The sequence below is a fragment of the Tursiops truncatus genome, chromosome 1 (genome assembly GCF_011762595.2).
Source record: "Tursiops truncatus isolate mTurTru1 chromosome 1, mTurTru1.mat.Y, whole genome shotgun sequence".
In the NCBI taxonomy this organism is placed as follows: domain Eukaryota; kingdom Metazoa; phylum Chordata; class Mammalia; order Artiodactyla; family Delphinidae; genus Tursiops; species Tursiops truncatus.
The window spans coordinates 25,180,869-25,203,732 of record NC_047034.1 but is presented as its reverse complement, the minus strand read 5'-3'; the positions used below and the strand labels follow the sequence as shown (position 1 = coordinate 25,203,732).

Here is a 22,864-nt window from a genome sequence, read left to right as displayed (position 1 = left end):
TCGCAGAGGAGGTGCCTGCCCTGGTTGGGTGGGACCTCTAAGGTCCCGTCCAATCCTGGGCTTATGGGTCCCTATGAAATAACGCTCTTATACTTTATTAATTGTCAAAACACCGATATCCAACAGGATAATGTGAATAATATTTATGCTCCTGATCAGACTAGAAAGATCACATATCTAGGCACACACCACCCCGGGTTACTTTCAAAGTCTGGTTTCACGCACGCTGGAAATGTGTGCTTTCTTGTAGGAAAGCATGCCAGGGGCACGAACTGCACGTGAGAGGGGGTCTTCCAAGAAGGTCACCGGAGCTATGCACCCCGTCTTTCTGGGTGGTTTACGTGCAGGTTTGTAAGCCTTGGTGTCGGGAACTGGGATAGGTCATGTTCAAAGCTAGAAACTGTTGGAGGAAGAAGGGCAAGCACATTCCCTCCTGACAGCCCATCATTTAAACTATTACGAATGAGCAAGTTTTATGTTTATGTTGTTTTCCGAGCAAAAGTCATTTCAAAGCTTCCAGTAACGTAGTTACTTGGCATATCCTGTAGCGCTTAACTCAACAGTAGGCAAATAGCTGTACTTATTGACTTATTCATTCATGCAACGCCAATTTGTTAAGAGCTATAATAATTACGGAAGCAGCGTGTTGGGCATTGAGGACACCACAGAAAACAAGACCCATACGGTCCTTCTTACTTTCTTAACAAGTGAGCAAACAAGCAAATACAAATAATAATAATAATACGTAAGGACTGTTTGCACTACAATGGAGATGAAGAGGGAACAGGAAATAACAAGGAAAGAGGCACCTGCTTTTCACAGGGCAGTCGAGGATGACTTCCTGAGGAGGGGAGGCTGAGCTGAGAGCTGAAGAGGGATAAAGAGCCAGCCAGGAAGCCACGTGCGAGGACCCCAGGGCAGAAAAGAGCTTGGCAAGTTCCAGCCAGGAGACGGGGCTGGGATGGGAAAGGTGAGCAGCGGCAGGCCACACAGGGGTCTTGCCAGTGTCGCCCCGTCTCCCCTTTCAGCGCGTGGGGAGTGGCTGAGGTCCCTCCTGAAAACGTCCTTCTGGCTTCCGTGTGAAAGCTAAGTTCTGGAGCAGCGGGGTAGAAAGAGGCAGCCCACTCAGCGCACCCCTGCAGTGAAGCAGTCCAGGTAGGAGAGGATGGTGCTGAAGAAATCCCTGGAGAGTCAGAGCTGTGAAGGAAAGAAGTGACAACGGTCTGGTGTGGTCACGAGGTCTGGACTTGCCTCACTCTGGCGTGCTGGCCAGCAAACACAGCTGCTGCTAAACCTTCCGCAGGTTTGCAACCAAAGTCCCTGTTGGCTTCTGTATTCCCAACTCTCTTAGTCATCAAACCCTTATCTCATCTGAAAGAGAGCCAACGGGCTCTCTACAGCTTGGAGTTATTACTATAAGCCAAAAGTGAATTGATAATCTCAGATGACTGCTCTAAACCTACTTTTAACCATCGGTGGAGGAGGGGGGAGGTAGCGATGCAAAAGAGAACAAAGTTTGGGAAATCTGCAACAAGGCCTCTCAGTCAACAGTTTAATGACTTAAAGTAAATAAATAAATAAACGTACTAGAGCACCCTGGGGCCCCAGTTCTTATTCAGATACACATCTGTTCGGCAATAGAATGAGGAAGTTAATTACTTTTCTATGACATGTATGTATTTTGTGAGACATCGCACTGTACCAGCTAATAATGATCTACCTTCTGTTGACACAAAATGTTTAAATTAATAAAAATCTAAACGCTACATCTCATAGCAAAGCATACTTAATTGAAAGGCTGGATGGCAAGAGTAGTAATTTTCTTGGGTAAAAATTATTGGGATGAGCTTATGGTAGCATGAAAAGCTCAATGAATAGAGGGACTTATGTAGGCAAAGTGTTTTCAAGCAGCTATACTTTATAGAAAGGGTAGACTGGCCTTCGCTAATCGCTAACACAGTGGCACTGGGATTGTTACAGTAAGAAACTGAGGCTGATAGTCAGTCGTTGCCCACAATGGACAATACTAGTGATTTTACACTTAAACCTGTCTGTTCAATCTTTAAGGTATGAAATGACAAATGCAGAAAGGGCATAAGCAATCCCTTAAAGCTCTGCTATGAATATTGAAAAGCCTTCTTCTCTTCACTGAGTACACCCTTGATACTTAGATACTAAACCAACAGCATTACGAAAACAGTTTATTTTTTCCAGACTATAGAATGGTATTAGATTAGCTCAGAAAAATCCAGAAAACATCTAAAGCAGGCTCCCAGCATTAAGACTGAGGGGCATACTCCAAATAAACTTGACAGGGATGTCTTGTTCAAACCCTGAAACCACCCAAAGAAAAGTCTGAAACCCAAGACACTGTAATAATCCTGTTATTTTCCACTTATTTGGGGGTAAAGAACAAAATGGTCTACCACCTTTCTTTCGTGTTTAAACTCCCCTTCTCACTTCTCTCGTTGCCACTCTATCGTGCTTAAAGAAACAGAAAAAACAACAAACAAGCAAAAATATTGGGACTGAAGTCCAGAAGTAAACTTTATTTCCTGTGTGCCAATTTGTTTCCTTTTGAGTGTGATGCTGAAGGACCAGGAGGAGAATAGCTTCCTTCTGACCACCCAGAATCTCTATCCCCGGAAACCAACAGGATATCACGACACACAGATGGGCCCGACATGGTAAGAATATAGGCAAAAACCTACCAGGCTTCGCCCTCTTCTCATTCTTGCCTGTTTCTGGCCTGCTTCCCGGGAGCTTCAGTGAACAGGGTCTTCTCTTAGCCCTTCGAGTACATGGTGGTTACTCAGCAAATGCTTGCTGAGTGTCATGTGAATCAGCAGATAAAGGTGAAATGGCCCAAACCCAGAGTGGGTGATTTTTAAAAAGTCTAATGTTAGGGTGCAATTCCTTTTTTAGTGGTAGTATGTGTGATTTTTAAAATCCTCCCCCCCGCCTCCCCCCATCTAACGTATCCAGGAACCTATTGGAATCAAAGGATTCCGGAACTTGAGGACTGGGAAGCTTCTTGGGAATTCAAGCAACAGACAGATGGGAAAGACTTTGTTCTTAGAAGATGCCCCACAGAGGAAATGCCACCATGTTTAAAAAAGAAAAAGAAGTTCAGAAGGTCAGTACATCTATTCCAAATACTTGCAGTTTAAGTCTATTTCCCCAGGCTTAGTGACAACTAAACACTGCAGGTCACCCTGCCTGGATGCAGTCCCCACCCCTTCCCCTGCAGGCCGGAGAGTCCTAGTTCCCTCATCTTTCCTTAGAGTCTTATTTTTCTACAGTGCTTCTCTGAGCACATGGGAGGTTCTCCTTGTCCTTTTTTTTTTTTTTTTTTTTTTTTTTTTGGGGTACGCGGGCCTCTCACTGCTGTGGCCTCTCCCGTTGCGGAGCACAGGCTCCGGACGCGCAGGCTCAGCGGCCATGGCTCACGGGCCCAGCCACTCCGCGGCACGTGGGAGCTTCCTGGACCAGGGCATGAACCCGCGTCCCCTGCATCTGCAGGCGGACTCTCTACCACTGCGCCACCAGGGAGGCCCCTCCTTGTCCCTTTTTAAGTTACGGGGCTGCTGGACCTGGTGAACTGCAGCTTCAGAAAAAAGCTGCTCTGGGCCTTTTGTTGACCTGAAAAGCAGTGCTATGGAGTCACAGGTTAGTCTGCGCAATTCTTACAATGACTCTAATTGACCTTATTTGTAGCAAGAAGCAGTTGTAAAAAGTAGATATTCACTGATATGATGTCAAACGCAGGGAATTTTTCTCATCTTCTGAGTCTGTGTGCTATTCCCACTGAGAAACTCTCCATGTTGAATGCGGCCTAATTGTTTAGAAATAATTAACATGCTTTTATTTCATTTGTAGAACACATAATTTATTAACTAGCTGCTACTTTAAGTGTTTCAATTTAAGAGGCACAATAAATAAAGAAATTAGCATAAGAAGGCACTGAAAAAAATGCCAAGATTGACTAAATTCTGAAAAAAGCAAGATGATTCTAAATTAAGGATACGCAAATTTATCGCATAAAGGGATTTAATGACAAATGTGGAGATGACTGTTTTTATGGGCCCTTAGCTGCAGCTTTCAAATTTTAATTTCACAGACAGGAAAGCATTATCAATGCTTTAATAACTCCAGGGTTCCAATTTACATATCAAAATGAGAGCCGGAGAAAGCCCACATCTTTCTTTACTTTTTAGAGTGCTCAGGGTCTGAAAATGACTTGGCAACAAAGGTTGAAAGAAAACAGCAGACATGCCGCATCTGAAACAATACAATATCCGAATTACCAAGAAGTACAATTAGTTCAGAGAACCATCACACCTCTCCTTAGCAATTAATACTCAGCACAATTGGTAAATATTCTAGTCTTTAATTGAAGCACCCAGACACAGCCTGTAAGCAGATGAGCCTTTGAAACAGACCAGTTGCTATATCCCCTGGTATTAACTGGACCCAGTAACATCTCGTTCATTGGGGTGGCGAAGAGGGGGACGGCTGCCATTACAAATATGCAAAAGCAGCTCTCAAAAAGCCCTTCTGGATGGAATAGTGTGAGAACCTCACTAATTTCCTCGCCTGTGTTTAGAGTGTATGATTCTCCTTCCTTGTGCAATAGTTTCTCACTCTGTTTCTACACACACTGTTATATTTTTTTTCTGGTTGCTGCTGGTCAAAAGCCAACCCTCACTTTCTTCAATGGCCTCACACCCCTCCATGATGAAAATCCAAACTCTGCTTGGCATACGTCTCCCCTCGCTCCCAGTCACTACCCTTACCAGCCTTTATCCTCCAGGAACACTGAATCATATGCAGCTCCCTGCTACACGATACTCTCCAAACCTCCGAGACATTTCCCGGGGTGTGTCCCCAGTCTGAACTGCCCCCTCTGAACCTACCTCACTGAAAACTCCTATATAATTTCTACATCTCAGGTCAGTGTCTCCTCCTCTGTGAAGTCTTCCCTGACTGTGCAGAGAGACTTTTTTTTTTCTCCTCTGTTCCCTGCACTTAAAACAGGCTTCCATTAAGATAACTGCTGCACTGAACTGAACTGTGTCTGGTGTCTGTCTCCACACTAGAATGTAGGCCACTTGTGGGAAGCGGAGATCTTTTCATCTTAGGACTCCCATAGTTGGTATATTACAAGCCTTACTTCATCAAATACTTGAGGAAGGAAGAAAGAAAGGGGAAAAAAAAAAAAAAGGAAGGAGGGAAGGAAGCATTCAAGCAGGTTTGCTGAAAGACTGGAGGTAAATGGTGACTGTGGACGAGTGATAGGCAAAAAAGGAGACTTAGGTCCACTCTTAAGTCCTAAGCAATAGCAGAAGCCTGATTTCCTGAGGGTTAACGCTCAGGCTGGGAATAGAAAAGACCTGCTTGGGAATCACAGTCCTATCTGGGGGTGTGAGTCCAGGCTCCTTGGATGCCCCACAGTAGCTAGTGGTTTAATCTCTTCTTATAGGCTAGACCTAGTCTCATCCTCCTGGTTGGGCAGTGAAAGCATTAGTGAATGTTAGTCCACGATCTTGGACAGACATTCTAATTAAAATATGCTAAATTATCCAGACATTTATAATGAAAATATGCTACTATACACATTTTCTGTTTTTATTTCTATAGTTTTATTATCCAAAGGACTTGAGAAATTGGATAAAGACACTATTTCAAGAACTTTAAAATGAGGCATGAACAAACAGAAATGATCTTTCAAGAAAAACAGTCAAAGGGGAATTTCTAGCCAATTTACTCTTTAACCTTTGCCCCCATGCCCAGGTGCAGTAACCACAGTGCCTCATCAAAAGAGCACTGCCTCAGAATTAGGATACCTGGAATTTCTGGTCCCGACTCTCCAATGTCATTCATTGTACAACTCATTTTTCCTCTCTATACAAGGAAGGTATTGAACCAGATGCCTAATGTTTCTTCCAGCTATTCAAACTGAATTGACTCCTTCTGACATACCACTTAGCCTCTGTGATATTTATGGATCTAAGTAAAAAGTATGCACTCTTGTGTCCACCTTTTAGGCTCTGAAGGTATGCACTCAACAACACGTAGGGGGAGCCCAATGTGACCATCATTTCAGCAGGTTTTGGGGAGAGAGTGTGGAGAAATGCAGGTGCTCGATATAATGTATTTACCTGGAGCTCTGTAGCTACTTTTCAGAGCAAGGGGCTAAGAAAGTGGAACCACAGTTGGTAGCCCCCCATCCCCAATTCACAGACCTGAACTATGTATTCTACTGGAGCTCACCAATAGCACCAATTCCCCAGCTTCATCTCTTCAAGGAGGCAGTGTCACTGCAGGGGCCTGTCTATGACTACGCAAATAGTGAGCCCCAAATAGTTACCATGAAATTCACTATTTAGCTTACTTCTTCCCACATTACAACAGTGAGATGTTAGTGGAAGTTTGTGTGACCGAGACCTGCAGGATTCCAAAATTTTGTGAAGTCGAGCATGTCATATTTTAAGGGCTTTGAGCAGGTACCATGGACCAAAAGTCTCAGCCTTCAAGTTTGCTGTTGAGCCCAGCAAATGTACTTTGCAAGTAGAACAAATAAAAGTTATTTTTGAATGGCATCATCTCCTCTTAATTTCTACACAGATTAAGATAATTGAAGGGATTAGAATACCCCGTCTTCCCACTCCTGATTTCTGGGACATCCTTCCCGTTGTCACTGCTAGGTCAGCTACAGGTTTTAGGTACAGCCCTCGGCTGTCCACTCCCACTGCAGAATGAGCTGGTCTCCACCCACCTCAGAGCCCTGAAGCTGTTACAACCACTAAAGACGACTGTTCTCAGGCTCAGGGCTGAGGAAGGGTGAGTCACACTCCCCTGCACTGTAGTCACAAATAAATGGCAAGGGAAGCCTTGTCTGATCTCTGCTCCCATGGAGTTTCATTATTTCTGTTTCATTGTGGGCATAAGACTCTAGGGTCACACTCAGAAAGGGAGAACAATTCCCATGTGGTAAACCTAAAAGAAGCATAATCTCCTTTGGGAGGGAACTTGATGGAAGAGAGTCCAGGATGACATGTACTCTGTCCAGGGATCTGGGGGGAAGGGGAGAAATGGCCTGCACATCACTGTGTGCAGTGCCGCTCATGCGCTGTCTTCTTACTCACTCTGAAAGCCCCCGCCCTAGTACACCTCCCACACACACACACACATACCTGGACACCCCTACGTACAGCCTGCCTACACACCCCTCAGTATGAGCCATGTCAGGAACTGTAGGCTTGAACAGGGCAGCATGTGATGGAGGGCAGTGAGATACCCCAGTCCGGACACAGGTCAGCTCCCGTCTCAGGACGGAGAGCCCAGGCTGGGGAGGGGTCTATGCCAGGGAGAATACAGGAGTGAAAAGAACCAACCACTGCAACACAGTCATCACTGGAGCCGCAAAGAAGGGACAGAAAAGGGGAAGGAATCAGAGATTACGAAAGGTTGGAGCGGGAAGACTTTGAAAGTTATCAAGAAGATTACGTGAGCAATTCGGAGAACCTGATCAGCAAATGATGGGAACTGAGGATGCTATAATTCCTGGAACTTTCCATATAGACGATTTCCTCAGATCATTCAATAACAATAATGGCTACCATTATTGAGGAACTTCCATCTCCCAAGCTAGACTTAACGTTATCTAATTGAACCCTCCAAGCAGCTTTGCCAGATACGGATTATTCTCATCTTACAAAAGAAAAAACTAAGGCTAATATAGGGAAACCTGCCAATATCAAATAGTTAGGAGGCAGCAGACTCTACATGTCTCTAAAGCATGTAGAGTTAACTGCCCTGTTACCTACCATTCAGACTCGATCTCTCTGGCTAACGTCACCAGTGTTATTGCTCCAACACTAGAACCCAACTACTCCTATTATCTAATTCTGCACTTTTTCTATAGTATCCAACTGTCTTACATAAGATATTGGTTCAACAAATGGTACTGGAATAATGGGACATCCGTGTGCATAAATAAATAAATAAATAAACCTTGTACCATATATAAAAATTAACTCAAAGATGGATCAAACCTAAAACTATAGAATTTCTAATAGAAGACATAGGAGAAAAATCTTTATCCTCTTGGAGTAGGCAAAGATTTCTTAGATATGCCATCCAAAGACTGATCTGTTAAAAAACAGATAATGAAAACTGGACTACAGCAAAATTCAAAACTTCCGTTCTTCAAAATACTCTTTCAAGAGAATGAAAAGCCAAGCCACAGACAGGAAGAAAAGATTTCTGAAACATGATAAAAGACTTGTATGCAGAATAAAGAACTCTCAAAACTCAAGAAGAAGAAGACACCTTTTTTAAAATAGGTAAAAGATTTGAACAAATGTATCACCAAATAAGATAGGCAGATGGTACATAAGCACATGAAAAAAAATACATGATTAGTCATGAAGGAAATGCAAATTAAAAGCAGAATGTGATATCACTATAAATCTATTAGGATGATTAAACACAAAAACAAAAGCAAAACTGACAAAATCAAGCGATGGAAAGGATGTGAAGTAACTGGCAGTTCCGTTCATTGCTGGTGGGAATTCAAAATGGTGCAACTACTTTGGAAAACAGTTTAGCAATTTCTTACAGAGTTTAACATATATTTACCACACAACCCAGGAATCCTACTCCTAGGCATTTACCCAAGTGAAATAAAAATTTATATTCATACAAAAACCTGTATGTGAATGTTTAAAGTGGCTTCATTGATAACCACCAAAAACTGAAAAAGAACCCAAATGTCCTTCAGTTGGTGAACAGATAAACAAACGGTGGGATAGCCACATAATAGAATACAACTGGGCAATAAAAGGGAACCAAATACTGAGATTACATATTTACACGCGTTGTAAAAATAACATGGCTGAATATCAAATGCATTGTGCTAAATGAAGGAAGACAGAATCAAACGGTTGTTTGGATCAATTTATACGACATTCTGAAAAAGGTAAAGCTACAGTGACAAAAAGCAGATCGGGGTCAGCAGGGGCTGGAAGCGGGAGTGGAGGCTGAATGTAAAGCGGTATAAAAGAATCTGGGGACGGGTGATGGGGCTGGTCTGTATCTTGTTAGTGGTGGTGATGCAGACTGTACGCATTTGTCAGAACTCACAGAACTGTGCGCTAAAAAGAATGAATTTTGGGCTTCCCTGGTGGCGCAGTGGTTGAGAGTCCGCCTGCCGATGCAGGGGACACGGGTTCGTGCCCCGGTCTGGGAAGATCCCACATGCTGCGGAGCGGCTGGGCCCGCGAGCCATGGCCGCTGAGCCTGCGCGTCCGGAGCCTGTGCTCCGCAACGGGAGAGGCCACAACAGTGAGAGGCCCACGTACCGCCAAAAAAAAAAAAAAAAAAAAAGGAGTGAATTTTACTGAATGCAAATTATACTCCGATATTTAAAAACTAAGATAGGGAAAGTGTGTAAGTTATTCATAAACTTATAGAGACAGTATAGTGGAGTGGTTAAGAATATAGCTCCTGAAGATACCTCGTTTGCAAAGTGGGAAGAAGAGCAAGCACTCCCCTGATAAAATGACGGAGATTAAATGAGACGAGGTACATAATCCCCCCGTTCGCATGCCCAGCACACAGTAAGTGCCCCCGAAGCTCTGGCAGGCATCACGATGATAATATTCTGAGGACGCGCACCTCATTCCACAGCACTCCTTGAACACCGTGTGCCATGTGCTGAGCGAGGTAATGAGCCTGTTACACATGAACACATACTTCCATGTCACAGTAGCTGCCATCACTGAATCTGCTCCCCGAGCCAGAGCTTCCTCTCCACCAAAAGCCAGGAGAAAAGAATTTTTATGCAACAACTAGAAAGGTTGTGAGTGGAATTCATGTCACCACAAATTACGGACAGACCCTCTTCTTACCCCTGGCGTGGGCTTTTGGACAAACCAGAGTCACATGAAGCAGCCTGGGGGGCAAAGCTGTCTGCTCTCTGGGGAGAAGAGCGTGTTGAAGCATTGTGTCCTGTGATGTGGGGAACAGCATATCCCAGGGCTAACACGGTAGCTACAGTGTTTATCTCCCAGCTGACTTTACAGCCCACTGTGTCCACTGTGTCACGCCCAGAAGCCTCGCCCAGTCATTCACAGTGACACTGCAGCTGGGATTATGTGGCTATGAAATCAATAAACCCCTTTCCTCACTTTAACGTTAACGACAGCCAGCAGTGCACCCACTCCTGGGAAACCCGTTCTTCTGGTTGTTTGGAGAAGCATGATAGGTAACACACAGTAATGTTAGGTTTGACTACTTAAAAACTCACCACACACACACACACACACACACACACACACACACACACATGCGCACGCTCTCTCTCTCTCCTTCAATTCCCTGCCAAATCTTCCTAATTTTCCTGAAGATAATGTAATTCAGTTATGATGAAAACTTTAGAAACAGGAAGCACATTCTGCTTAGATTGTTAAAACTTGAAATATAAAACAATTCAGAGCTGGCTGGACTCATCATCGCACCACGAGGCATTCCTGCTTACCATTAATTTAGCAAAATAGGGGAAGGCAGCAGAAAAAAATCTTCTAATGACCTTTAAGTAATTGCTCATATTTCAAATAGACTCAAGTTACCATAAAAACTTTTTCTTGGGCAGTAAACTCTCATTTCCTTTGAATACAGCTTTAACCCTACATTCCTTTACTCCTTCTTCATACAATCATTGCTCCTTCCTTTGGTTCAACGCTGCCTCCTTTCCCCAGTCTTCCCGGTTTAACAGTGACAGCCTAGGGAAGGTGCAGCACATATAGGAACCGAGGCCACTCTCGCCAGTACTAGTCGTGTCTCTGAGGGATGCGGGGCTACTCTGGGCTCCGTCACCCACAGATGTACTGAAGGGCCTCATAGGGACCCAAGAAAGATGACTCCATGTTACAAAAGAGAGTCTCTGAAAAGAAACTGCAATATTTACCAAAGACAATCATTAACATTGCTTTATTTCTACAAAAGAAAATGAGAGTGGGTGGACTTAGAACTGTAGCATCAAGGAATGAGAAGCTTCTTAGGGCGTTTCCTCCTATTAAACTGTTTTTGAAATGGATACATTTTCAGAATGATTCTACTCAACTCTCCCTCCAAAGAAGGCCCAGGGATACAAGACACAGATCTCTGCTCCACAGACAGGCAGGTACTGGGTAAAAGTGCACACATGCTTGGAAGCCCTCAGGAGAATTAGATCATTGTTTATCCTCGTATTTTCCTCTGCCGCCAAAGACTTGAATTCTTAGCTACGAAAAGCGAACAGCAGGCTTCCAACAAGATGTTGTAAGTTCAGACTTGGAGGTGCTCTCTTCTACTCCAAACCCATAGTAATGATGAGTAAAATATAAAAAGAAAAACCAAAAGTGGCTTCACTAATTCAAAAACAAGATAAACTTCTCCCTGGACCAGTAACAGAACAGAAACGCAGAGCCCTCAGCAAAGCCGAAGCCAGGGCCTCCGGTCTAGAAGCTGGCAGTCACAGGCACGAGTTCAGTTCCAATGCTTAAAAGAGATAAAAATGGTTCACAGAAGAAAGGTGAGTAGAGTCTGCTTTAAAGCTTAAAGGCAGCGGATGAGGTGAGGCTCCCCTGGTTACAAAAAGAGGCTGACAATATAGGTTGATGACACGTTTCCTTGGGATAAACATTTATAGAAACTATTGGACCTGGAAAGGCTAGAAGGCACAGATAGAGTCTCTCCAGGTAAGGAGTCAGATGCCTGTTGCCTAAGTAAACAGTTCTGCAATAGCCTCAACATTGCTGTGGTGCAACACCTACAAATGCCATGAAGTCTGGATTCTGAACTGGGGCCTGAGGAGCCTGAGGGAGGCAAGGGCAAAGCTACCAGACAGAGCAGATGCACAGAGAGGAGAAAAAGGAACAAAATAAAAAAGAACTTTCCACTAAAAATGGGCCTGCCATACAAAATTCCAGGACACATAGTGAAATGCAAGGCTAAGGGAGATAACCGACAAAAATCAACAATCAGAACACAATTTCCCTCCAGTAAAATAAACTATAGCACTGACTGACCAAGACTTGAAGTATGATGAGGATGCTCAAATAGATAAATAACAGAGGAGTATGCATTGGAAGTGAATAAGAAATTATGAAACAGAAACAGGTAGAAATAAAACCTAAACTGGAAGATGTGGGGGGAAAAAAGCAAATTTGAAATCCTGGAAATAAAAAATAGTCATTAAACCAACCCAATAGCAAAAAAAAATCCCTAGGATGTGCCTTAAGGGAACTTTAGTTTTAGAAACATGGAATAAATACCAGAAGCTGAAAGGGGGCACCCTCTGGGGGGCAGGACTCAGGCAGCAGCAGGAGAGAATGTACCAAAGTTTTCAACTTGGGTCTAGTACTTTGACTTCTCAAAGTGTATACATGTATAGCTTTAATACATTTTTTTTTTTTTTTTTTTGATACGTGGGCCTCTCACCGCTGTGGCCTCTCCCGCTGCGGAGCACAGGCTCCAGACGCGCAGGCTCAGCGGCCATGGCTCACGGGCCCAGACGCTCCGCGGCACGTGGGATCCTCCCAGACTGGGGCACGAACCCACGTCCCCTGCATCGGCAGGCGGACTCCCAACAACTGCGCCACCAAGGAAGCCCCTAATAAAATTTTTTTTAAAAAATTAAAAGACTACAAGAAATAAGGAAGGATTACCTAAAGGACATGCAGTTCTTGCTTTCTTCTATATAGTCTCAGTTTTATTCTTGGAATGAAGTAAACCATCAGAGAGATGAGAACATAGATTACATAAATTTTCACCTTCCTTACTTCTTTTATTAAGTTATAATGTGAAACTATGTCAATCAACCACACAGAAGAATATTATAAAAATCAGCTCTTCAAGTCATTGCGGATTCTGATAAGGATATTGCTCATTCAGTCTCAGTGGGACCCTTGGTGAGTGCCTCAGGCCTCAGTTCCAGGAGAAACTGCTTCAGCTGAGGAGCACGTATGTGTCCTGTCTTCCAGCTACTGTGCATTTCGAAATTAGTCTTTAGCTTTGGCTGCTGAGAAATTTAAAGCAAATTTGTGATTTATTTCTTGTCACCGTATAGGATCATATGGCGTGCATTCTGGGTTCTAACCTGCTTTTATCTTATTTTTTGCCACTCTTATTTCACAAGTCAATATAAAATTTATTGTTGTTGTATTGCATATACAGGTATACATTGATACATATATGTGTATATGTGTGCATGGGTGCCTGTAAGCCACTTCAGAATCTTTTGGGTGGGGAAATTGTATAATTAGATAAAACAATTTAGGTGAAACGAGTTGCAAAAGAGAGGAAAAAGGAAAAGAGAAAAAAAGAAACAAATACAGGCTGGATCTTGGGGTCATGACTTGCAGGACACTGAACGCCAAGCTAAGAGTCTGAAGTTTATCCTGAAGACTAGGGATAATGCTGAATATTTAAAAAATTCTGAGCAAACAACGGCATGGAAATAGTGCTCTTTCAGAAAACTTACTCAAAAACAGTGTGCAAAAGAGATGAAAGGAAAGAAATTGAGTGCCAGGTGACCAATTAGGGGCTATTTCAATAAACTAGGAATGAGGCAAGAGGGCTGTGAGTAAATTGACTGACATCGCGTTTTAAAAGAAGGATCATATGTGACAGGCTTAGGAAAGAAAGTAAATACAACCTTCTTTTTGCAATAAAGCATGTGACATTCAAGGAAGCACACTATGTACCATCCACAAACTTATGGAAACAATCAATTCTATTTGGTCTGTTCTGCTTCTATTGCCTTGGATTCTGACCCGCACAAGCCAAATCATCCCAAAACCTCCTCTAGAAGGTAAGTTTTATTTCTTCCAGAAATTAAGTTGTTGCTGATTACAAATGACAACTAACTCCATAAATGCAAATTACACCTGTTATTAAAAGGCCTCTTGCCTTCCTGAAACATGATACCACGCAAGTCCCCTAACATACAGATGTGGCACGTAATAAATATTGCTTGATGCAGGAACCTGTTGAGAGGAATTTTCTAGGTTCCAAGAAAAACGGAAAAATAAGCTTGAAAACTTTAAATCTAGGCACTGAAGTAAATTTAATTTTTGAACTAATTTTTAATTTATGCTCTTTGGGGGATGGGCTAAGTTGAATTTACCTCTGTAGTATTTTTGCAAATCAAAGCAACAGTATAGAGATTTCAGAAGGGATGTTTATATCACTGAATAGAACAAAATTCTCAGATAAATAGAAACTCAAAAATATAACTGATGAACTAACTGAAATCAAGTTTATATTTTCATCTAAATAGATATCCTACTCATTTCCACCAGGAAACATTTCACAGAAATATGGGATAATAGAGCCGGAAGGGGCCTTAAGACCATCTTGTCTAATTCCCTTGTTTTACAGATGATGGAGCAAATCAGAGAGGCTGAATGACCTGCCCAAGATCACTCAGTCTGTTAGATACAGAATGGACTGGAATCCAGCAGAGTAACTGAGCACTTTTCTTTTTTTCATAATTGAGATTTTATTGGTTGTTTTGAGGATCAGTACACAGACATTTCAATTTGTACATAATTCTTAAAATCTGAAAAATCACGTAGTTGTGATACTTTTCTAAACAGTTATTCCAGTGACTTTCCAGTTTAAAATTTGAAGGCAAATTTTCCTTAATAGGATATCAAGTACCAATATCTTCCAATACTGTTAAGCTGTTACATCATAAATACCACTAATTCACAATTTAATGTCGTATACATTACATACTCACATTTTCAATCTTTTGCAATACATTACCAAAGTTATCAGGAAAACTGCACTACCAAGACCAAAGATGTTATGGAACGCACACAGTTCTGAAAGGGACAGCCAAGGTCAAGGGGTAGTTTTCTTTAGGAAACAATTCTACCAAAAACAACATGGGAATGGAAGTAATTTAAAATGTCCAAGACATAGTAAATGTACAACGTGACTCCAAATTGCCATTTGGTATGCTTTGTATTATAAGATATAATAACTAATCCCCATCTATGGAATGTTAAGCTGACACCCAAGACAATCAAAGCCTCCTTATTCAATATCCCATTATTTTCTGGTCGTACTAAAAAATAAACAATGAGCAAATGATTTCACCTCTTTAAAAAAAAACCCTTTACACTTAAAAAATGTGAGGATGTGGGATTCCCTCCTTAAAAATGTTTCTAGAGCCTCTAAAAAAACTTGCATTCACAAAATAGTTGATAAAAATATTCCTCTGGATCATGCAAGAAGGGAGACAGGGGCCACTGATAAGACATAGTAGATGATATTAATCAGACTTGGCTTTTTTTCTCCTGCTTCATCAGAGGTTAGACTCGCCTGATTTTTAGTTTCTCTATTTTCTCCAGGTTAATCTTCTTTAGTTTCTTGCTTAGCCACTTCGGCCTGTTTTCTCTTTGCTCCCCTTTTTCTCTTTTGTGTGCACTTTTTTGTCTGAAGATATACCCTTTCCTGCTGTCTTTTTCGGCTTCATTCCCACTTTTTCAGGAGCAGGCTTAGCTGACAACCTTGCTGATCTCCTCTTGGGCTCCACATTCACCACCCCCTCTGTGGAGTTGACCTTCCTCTTGGGCATCATCATGGTTGGGCAGGTGTGCACCAGGTGCCTGTGGGCTACTGTACACACCTTCCCAAAGCGGGATGCTGCCACTCCTCCCACCCTCAAGTACTTTTTTGATTATATAGCTTGGCCTACCTCTAACACAATATTTGTGATGGCTAACGGTATGTGTCAACTTGACTGGGCTGCAGGATGCCCTGACATTTGGTCAGACATTATTCTGGGTGTATCTGTGAGAGTGTTTTTGGATGAGATCAACATTTGGATAAATTGACTGAATAAAGCAGATTGCTCTCTCCAATGTGGGTGGGCCACACCCAATCAGCTGAAGCCCTGAAAAGAACAGAAGGGCTGACCCTACCACTAGTAAGAGAGAACTCCTCCTCCCTGACTAGGTGGGACAACAGTTTCTTCCTGTCTTTGGACTCAAACCAAAACACTGGCTTTCTTGGGTCTCCAGCCTGCCAGCTTTCAGACTGGAACTTACACCATCAGCAATCCTGGGTCTCCTGCCTGCCAACTGCAGATTTGGGGACTTCTCAGTCCCCACAATCACATGAGCTAAATCCTTACAATCAATTAATCAATCAATCAATCAATCTCTCTCTCCACACACACACACACACACACACACACACACACACACACACACACACACACACACACCCCTGTTGGTTCTCTTTCTCTGGACAATCCTATCTCAAATAAACTTTGAACTCAAAGGAATAAAGAAAACGGTCTTAACGGATATGATAGACACTGTAGATCAGCTACCGAAAAGCTATCCACAGCTTTCTTCTCCCTTGTCTTCTTCTAGTGAAAAGCTAAAATTCTGTTTCCTTGCCTCTTTTACACCTACAGTAGTATGTGACAGAGCTCTGACCCATAAGATATAAGTGGAAATCCCTAGGAGGATTTCCCTTTGTTCTTTGCATTTTATTATCCCTTCTTTTCTTTTTTTTTTTTGGTCTAGAGCTTGGATGCACTGACTAGCGCTTGTGGGCAGCAGTCATCCTGGCACCATGAAGACAAAAGCATATGCTAGGGCCTAGCTAAGGAGGAACACAGGAGGATTCTGGGTCTGTGATGAGACCCATGAGTAGCTGCTCCCATGTTGGACTGCTTCTCTAGAATTCTTGAGAAAAACACATCACACCTACTAAAGCCAGTTTTAGTCAGGTTATCTGTTATTTGTAGCCAAAATCTTTCCTAATATACTATTTTAGCCCAGATTTCAACTGTAACAATAAGCCAAAAGTGAACATGACCCCAGCTTTAATAAAACAATCACTTACTCAAAGAAAAAAAAATTGAGGGTCTGCCATATAGATGGCATGTAAGAGGCACTAAATCCAAAACCTTCCCATTCCCAACCAAGGATGCTGGTGGGAAGTTAGCTTGCTCCCTGCCATTCCAGGTTGTAATCTGAGGAGGAATCCCAGGGGATCCCCTATGATGCCTGGAATGTTTGCGAACGGGAACACTAAAGTGGACTGAATCTTGGGGAGCTATTAGCAATGGGTCCAACTTTTCCCGTTCAGTTCACTTCTTTCTAAAAGCTCTTTTTAATGAAAAACTAATCATGATCACTAACTCCTGCATCTTTGGAATGAGCTCAGGGTCCTTTCGCATGCAGTGAAAGCAACTACCTCTCTCCACCGATGTCAGTGTCAGAAGTCACAGGTAGTTGTGGTACAGGGGAGGGAGCATTAGTTTTATCAAAAGACCTGTGTTTGAGACTTGGTGCTGCCACTTTTCCTTCATCCCCTCCCAGAGGCACATTTCTGAACCTTTCTGAGTTCTGTTTCTTAATTTATGAGTATTAAGTTCAAACGAGATCATGATTACAAAAGAATTCCAACAAACGTAAAACACTCTACAGAAGTTAAGCTTTCATTAGATAACCTGATTGTGTGCAAACTAAGAGTAAATAGGTTCAATGTGAGGAAAGTATAAGATTCATAGGAGAAAAGTTTATTCTTGATCTTTATGGCGTTTATTTTGGATCTTCTTCATTTCTCAGAGAGTAAAAGCTGCTAGATAAGTGGTCACCATCTGATAAAGTAGTGCAGCAGAAAGGCTTACAGAAGAAATTTGAAAGCGATAAAAAACTAGACAAAACTTGAGATGTTCACTACTGAGCAATAGCTGTTACCGATCATAACATAATTAACCCTCTTGCTGCAGGCTCTAATAGCACTCTGGCCTTCAGTGTTCTTTTTTTTTTTTTTTTTGCGGTATGCAGGCCTCTCACTGCTGTGGCCTCTCCCGTTGCGGAGCACAGGTTCCGGACGCGCAGGCTCAGCGGCCACGGCTCACGGGCCCAGCCGCTCTGCGGCATGTAGGATCCTCCCGGACCGGGGCACGAACCCGTGTCCCCTGCATCGGCAAGCGGACTCTCACTGCGCCACCAGGGAAGCCCATTCAGTGTCCTTTTAATTACATGCTTTACACCTACATTCCCTCTAGACTCTAAACTCCATGGATCCTTACCTGAGATTAAACCTCTTACTGCCTGGTGGGTGATAAGAGTTCCAGGAAATAAAACATATGCATATTTTATTTACCTTTGTTTCCTGCTATGCACTGAGGGGCATTTACTTCTGGATTAATGAAATAAAAGCAGAGTTCTCTGAAAAACCACGCAGACATTGCCCAGGAGGTGTTCCAAGCTGGTTCCACACAACATACCTTGTCCTGGGTTTGACATCTCAGACAGTCACAGTCAAAGCAGTATTGGTCCCTCAGCTGCTTCCGGCGCTCCTCGCTGGTCATCAGCATATCCAGGTAGCAGATGGTGAGCTGCGGAAGCCAGAGAGGGAGGGGTCACACGGCTGCTGCGATCATTTTCTTTAACCAATGGCTATTATTGTGAATCATTAAAGTAAAACACGTTTTTATTGCACACCAAAAAGTGTAAGTAAGAGAGAAGATACAACTTATGGTCTCTCCACCCAAATAATCACATGTAAAATTGTTAATGCATTACCTTCCAGTCTTTGTGATGTGGTGAGCACACGTGTATCATATATTTATTTTAAAGAATTGGGCTCATTAACTCTATATGCTTTTGCACCTTATCTTTTATTCACCAAACAGTAAAATATCAAGAGCTGTTATATATTTGATATTACTAAGTTTTGGTAATAAATTTTGTAACCACTGGCAATCAGAGAAGCCAAATTTATCCTGGCAATCAAATGGGTGGCAGATTATGTGGCCAGATTGCTCTTAAATCCTAATCAATCCTAGAGCTGCTTCCTGGAATTTAGGGTCAACCAGATTTGGAATCTTGGAACTTAGGAGACAGTTCCCTGACTTGTGAGGCTTTTATTTATTTATTTTTACAATACATTTATTTATTTTTGTCTCAAGCCCACGCTAAGCAATAGTCTGTAACAACTGGGTTCCTGCCGCTGAGACCACAGCCACTTTTTAATTCCCTAAATCTTTCTTTTGCCTCATGATCTGAAGCCAGAGCTGCCTCTGAGGTACGAAGGGCCACCGTATCAGGCAAGTTCCTCTTAAATTCCAAATAACCGATTTCTAAGCACACTTTCTGAAACAGCCTGTTAGTAAGTTTGGGGCAGCACACACATTCATCTTGAATTATCAGGCTCTCAGAGGCCCAGTTTCCTTATATGAGGTGAGATGGTGAAATGCACTGATCTCTGTGTTCCCTTTTGGGTTAACTCTAGGACCCTAATTCTCAATCCAGCCCAATGGCTCTCAGTCATCAGCCCCAGCTATCGGGTCAGATTAATCGGTAGTACTTACCGGGTGATTACAATGGGCCCAGTGTGAAGCCAACAAATGCAGGGCCTGTCACACCAGAGAAATATGCTTGACAAACCTAAGAGTTTATTACAAGGGCCAAAACTCATGAGTGATCATGCCAGGCAGTGAATGGGCAACAGGAGACTAGTTATTTCATTTAACCCCGAAAAGAGACTCCTACGGCTCCCCCAGTGTTCTGTAACGGCCTGGAACCATGACCTGGACGGTGCAATGGCTTTCTAACTGGCCCCCCTGCTGCCGTCAGTCTACGTTGCATCTTCTAGGCTGCTTTAAGAGAGATCTTCCTAAAGCTCATACTTGATCATGTCATTTCTCTATGCAAAGAGTTCTGATGGTTTCTCCCTGCCTATAGGATAAGGATACACAAGGCTTCCCCAGAAGATTTTCTGTCTGCCTTTCTAGACTCCGCATCTCTCCCTACACCCTACCATCTGTCACCATTATGTACAACGCTACCCGCTGAAACGAGGCACGCCATGCAACGTGTATGGTGTTGGCCTTTACCAGCCAACGCCCTTTCCTCCACTCTCAGCTTATTCAGAATTCCCTCCTCCTTCAGGCTTGGCTCAAATACGCCTCCTCCAATGAAGAATGTCCAGTTCCTCCCATGCCTCTTTCACGCCATTGAAGTCTGCAAAAATACACTGTATCAAAGCTGAAGGTCTCAACGGCAAAAACATTTTTATTCATATTTTTTTGGAAAAAAGAAAAGCCGGATTACTAACTAGTAATGACGGCTAAATCATTTTATCAACCAAAGAGAAAAACCTTTATTAAAGACTCGCTGACTCACTAGTTTGAATGGAGAATCTGCTCACTAACTGTAGGGCTCATCTAGTGGGAACATAGATATGAAACTTTGCCGTTGATCAGTGGATGTTTTAATGGCAAAGAACAAAACTGCATTAAAATATTAATGCTACTGACCGTGGCTTTGCCGTTTTAGTGCAGCTCTTATGGAAAATGCAGTAAATCAATTCCAACATTAGAGTAATATCATGAAAGGTATTTGCTGGATATTGAATTTGTTGCTTACTTGAAAATTTCAAGGCAAAGTGAACCCCTTTTCCCGGAAGCCCATCTTCTCATTATGTACTTTGGAGTGGATAATAAGATCAAGTTAAAATTAGACTTGGTCTTCGTTTCTCGAATTACATTGTCACAGTTATAAATTTTTCTAATACTGGCCCTCAATTGAAAATAGACTTTGAAAAATCCTCCCTGTCTTTAAAGTCAAACCTGAGTGTTATTCATGTCTCTTCTCTTTGTCACACCCTCAGAGCCAGTCAATTTCCAAATTCTGCTAATTCTAGCTTATAGATATATTCTTCAGATCCCCCATCACAAGCCACCACCTGAATCTCCCGTCTTCAGGCTGCCACTGTCACCTCCTGCCTGGATTATGCATCATTCTCCCAATCTTGCCTACACACGGAAAAACTCATCGTGCCGTTCCTCTGCTTAAACTCTTCAGTGATGCCCCATTTCCTGTCCCCCTCCCAACAAATATTTAATGAGTGCATCCTATATACCAGGCACTGTTACAGACCCTTCAGGTGAACTGAGATCCTCAATAAGGCCCCCATGGGTTGCTTGGTCTGGTCCCTACATATTCCCTCATCCGCTGGTCACAACTGAATTTGTCAGTCTATTGATGTGAACAGCTTCCTGTTCCTTGAATTCACCATTCTGTCCCTGGCTCCTGTGTCTTTTTTTTTTGGTATGTGGGCCTCTCGCTGTTGTGGCCTCTCCCGCTGTGGAGCACAGGCTCCGGATGCGCAGGCTCAGCGGCCATGGCTCACGGGCCCAGCCGCTCCACGGCATGTGGGATCCTCCCGGACCGGGGCACGAACCCGTGTCCCCTGCATCGGCAGGCGGACTCTCAACCACTGCGCCACCAGGGAAGCCCCGCCCCTGTGTCTTTGTCTAGAATGCCTGCCCCTGTCTTAGCCAACTTTAACTCGCTGGATCCTTTAAAAGTCTAGGAGTCGCTTCTCTGGAAGCCTTCCTTATCCTCTCCCGTCACCCCTGATCCTTACCACCACTCGAGTGTCCCTGCTCTGAACCTCTAGAAAGCCCTGTGCCCATTTACACTATTTTAGTTTTCATATTCTATTATTGTGTTCTGTTCTGTGTCAGTTTCCTCAATTACACCTTGAATTCCTGAAGGCAAGGTAAGGTCTTACTCATCTTTGTATTCCCAACGCCCACCCCAGTACAGGATACCAGTAAGCGTGCAGTGAATTTGTTAAATGACTTAGCAAATAGAGATGGCTGGGAGAAGACAAAGACCGTTACGATCCCAAAACATTTTAGATGAAAACCGATACTTGGGGATACTGATATGTGCTCAACTGTGCAGATCACATTTCTCTCAATTGCTGTGGCTCCAGAAAACACCGGCACCCAGTGGCATTCTTTGTAACAGCTACAAGCTCCTCTAACCAGGCAAAACCAGGAAGCCTGGGCTGTCCAGCTTTCTCCCATGATCCACGTTCCTGAAGACTGTCAGCTGATAACATGTGTTTCGTAGCTTAACAAAACCCAGAAGAGACAGCCATCGGCAACCCAGCGTGTGAGCCACGACTTAAACTATAATACACACATCTCTTGGTAGGAGGTACTGAATGAGAGACAAAACCCCCCACAAACAAACAAACAAACAGAACAAAAAACAGCCCTTACCCCCTGCTAGACACAAAACAGTCCCAGAACTCAACATCACAGTGAAAATCCTTAAACAGCGAAGTGTTATAAGTGGTGCTGGTATGAGGGGAAGTGGTCCAAAAAGTCCAAAGGATGACTTTATGTGGAGAGAAACAAAGGTAAGAAATTTCTGTTATGGTGGAACCCTGTGTCATTTTCCAGGTCTCCTTGTCTGAGGTTTGAAATGTTCTCATCTCAAACTGGCAATGCGCTGGCTTTCGTGTTACTTTCTTTCCGGGGCCCATGGGACACACCTGAGGATTGGTGGTAGCTTCAAAATGGGTCTAAGGTTCTATTCCACCTCTGGTTTTGTGTCCAGCAAACCTCATTCGTTCACTCAACAAATACAGACTGAGGAGTTTCTATATTCCAGGCGCTATCCAGTCTTCTCTCGTGCAGCCTACATTCTGGTACTTCCATCCCAAATAGCACATTTTAAAACTGGGGGCGCCCTAATGAGCAATAAAGCCAAAATGCAAAATTGATGCTATAATACAAAACTTCTACATTTCCTTCTTTATCCAATTTCACAAAAGCCAATATCTGCACAGTAAAAAGGAATTGTCCCTCTTAATTAACCTCAAAATGTCCTTTCTCCCTCTCCACTACCTCTACCACAGGGGGCCGGTTTTAAGTGTGCAGGATGTATTTTCAGTACTGCGGTGGCTACAAGCATGAAGTGAGCAGGGACTAGACACGGGAGTTCCTCACTGATGCAACAGTCATACACAGCGAGCAGCT

The 22,864-nt window shown here is 43.0% G+C and overlaps 1 protein-coding gene across 4 annotated transcripts in view; it reads right to left on the bottom strand.

Annotated features, from left to right (window-relative positions):
• Positions 1-22,864, bottom strand: part of SMYD3 (SET and MYND domain containing 3) — a 720,594-nt gene that overhangs the window by 130,649 nt on the left and 567,081 nt on the right. For all 4 annotated transcript variants that reach the window (XM_073801287.1, XM_073801276.1, XM_073801290.1 and 1 more), the window contains one exon: positions 18,311-18,421. In XM_073801287.1, coding sequence (XP_073657388.1) covers positions 18,311-18,421 — 111 coding nt within the window. The remainder of the gene's footprint in view (positions 1-18,310; positions 18,422-22,864) is intronic.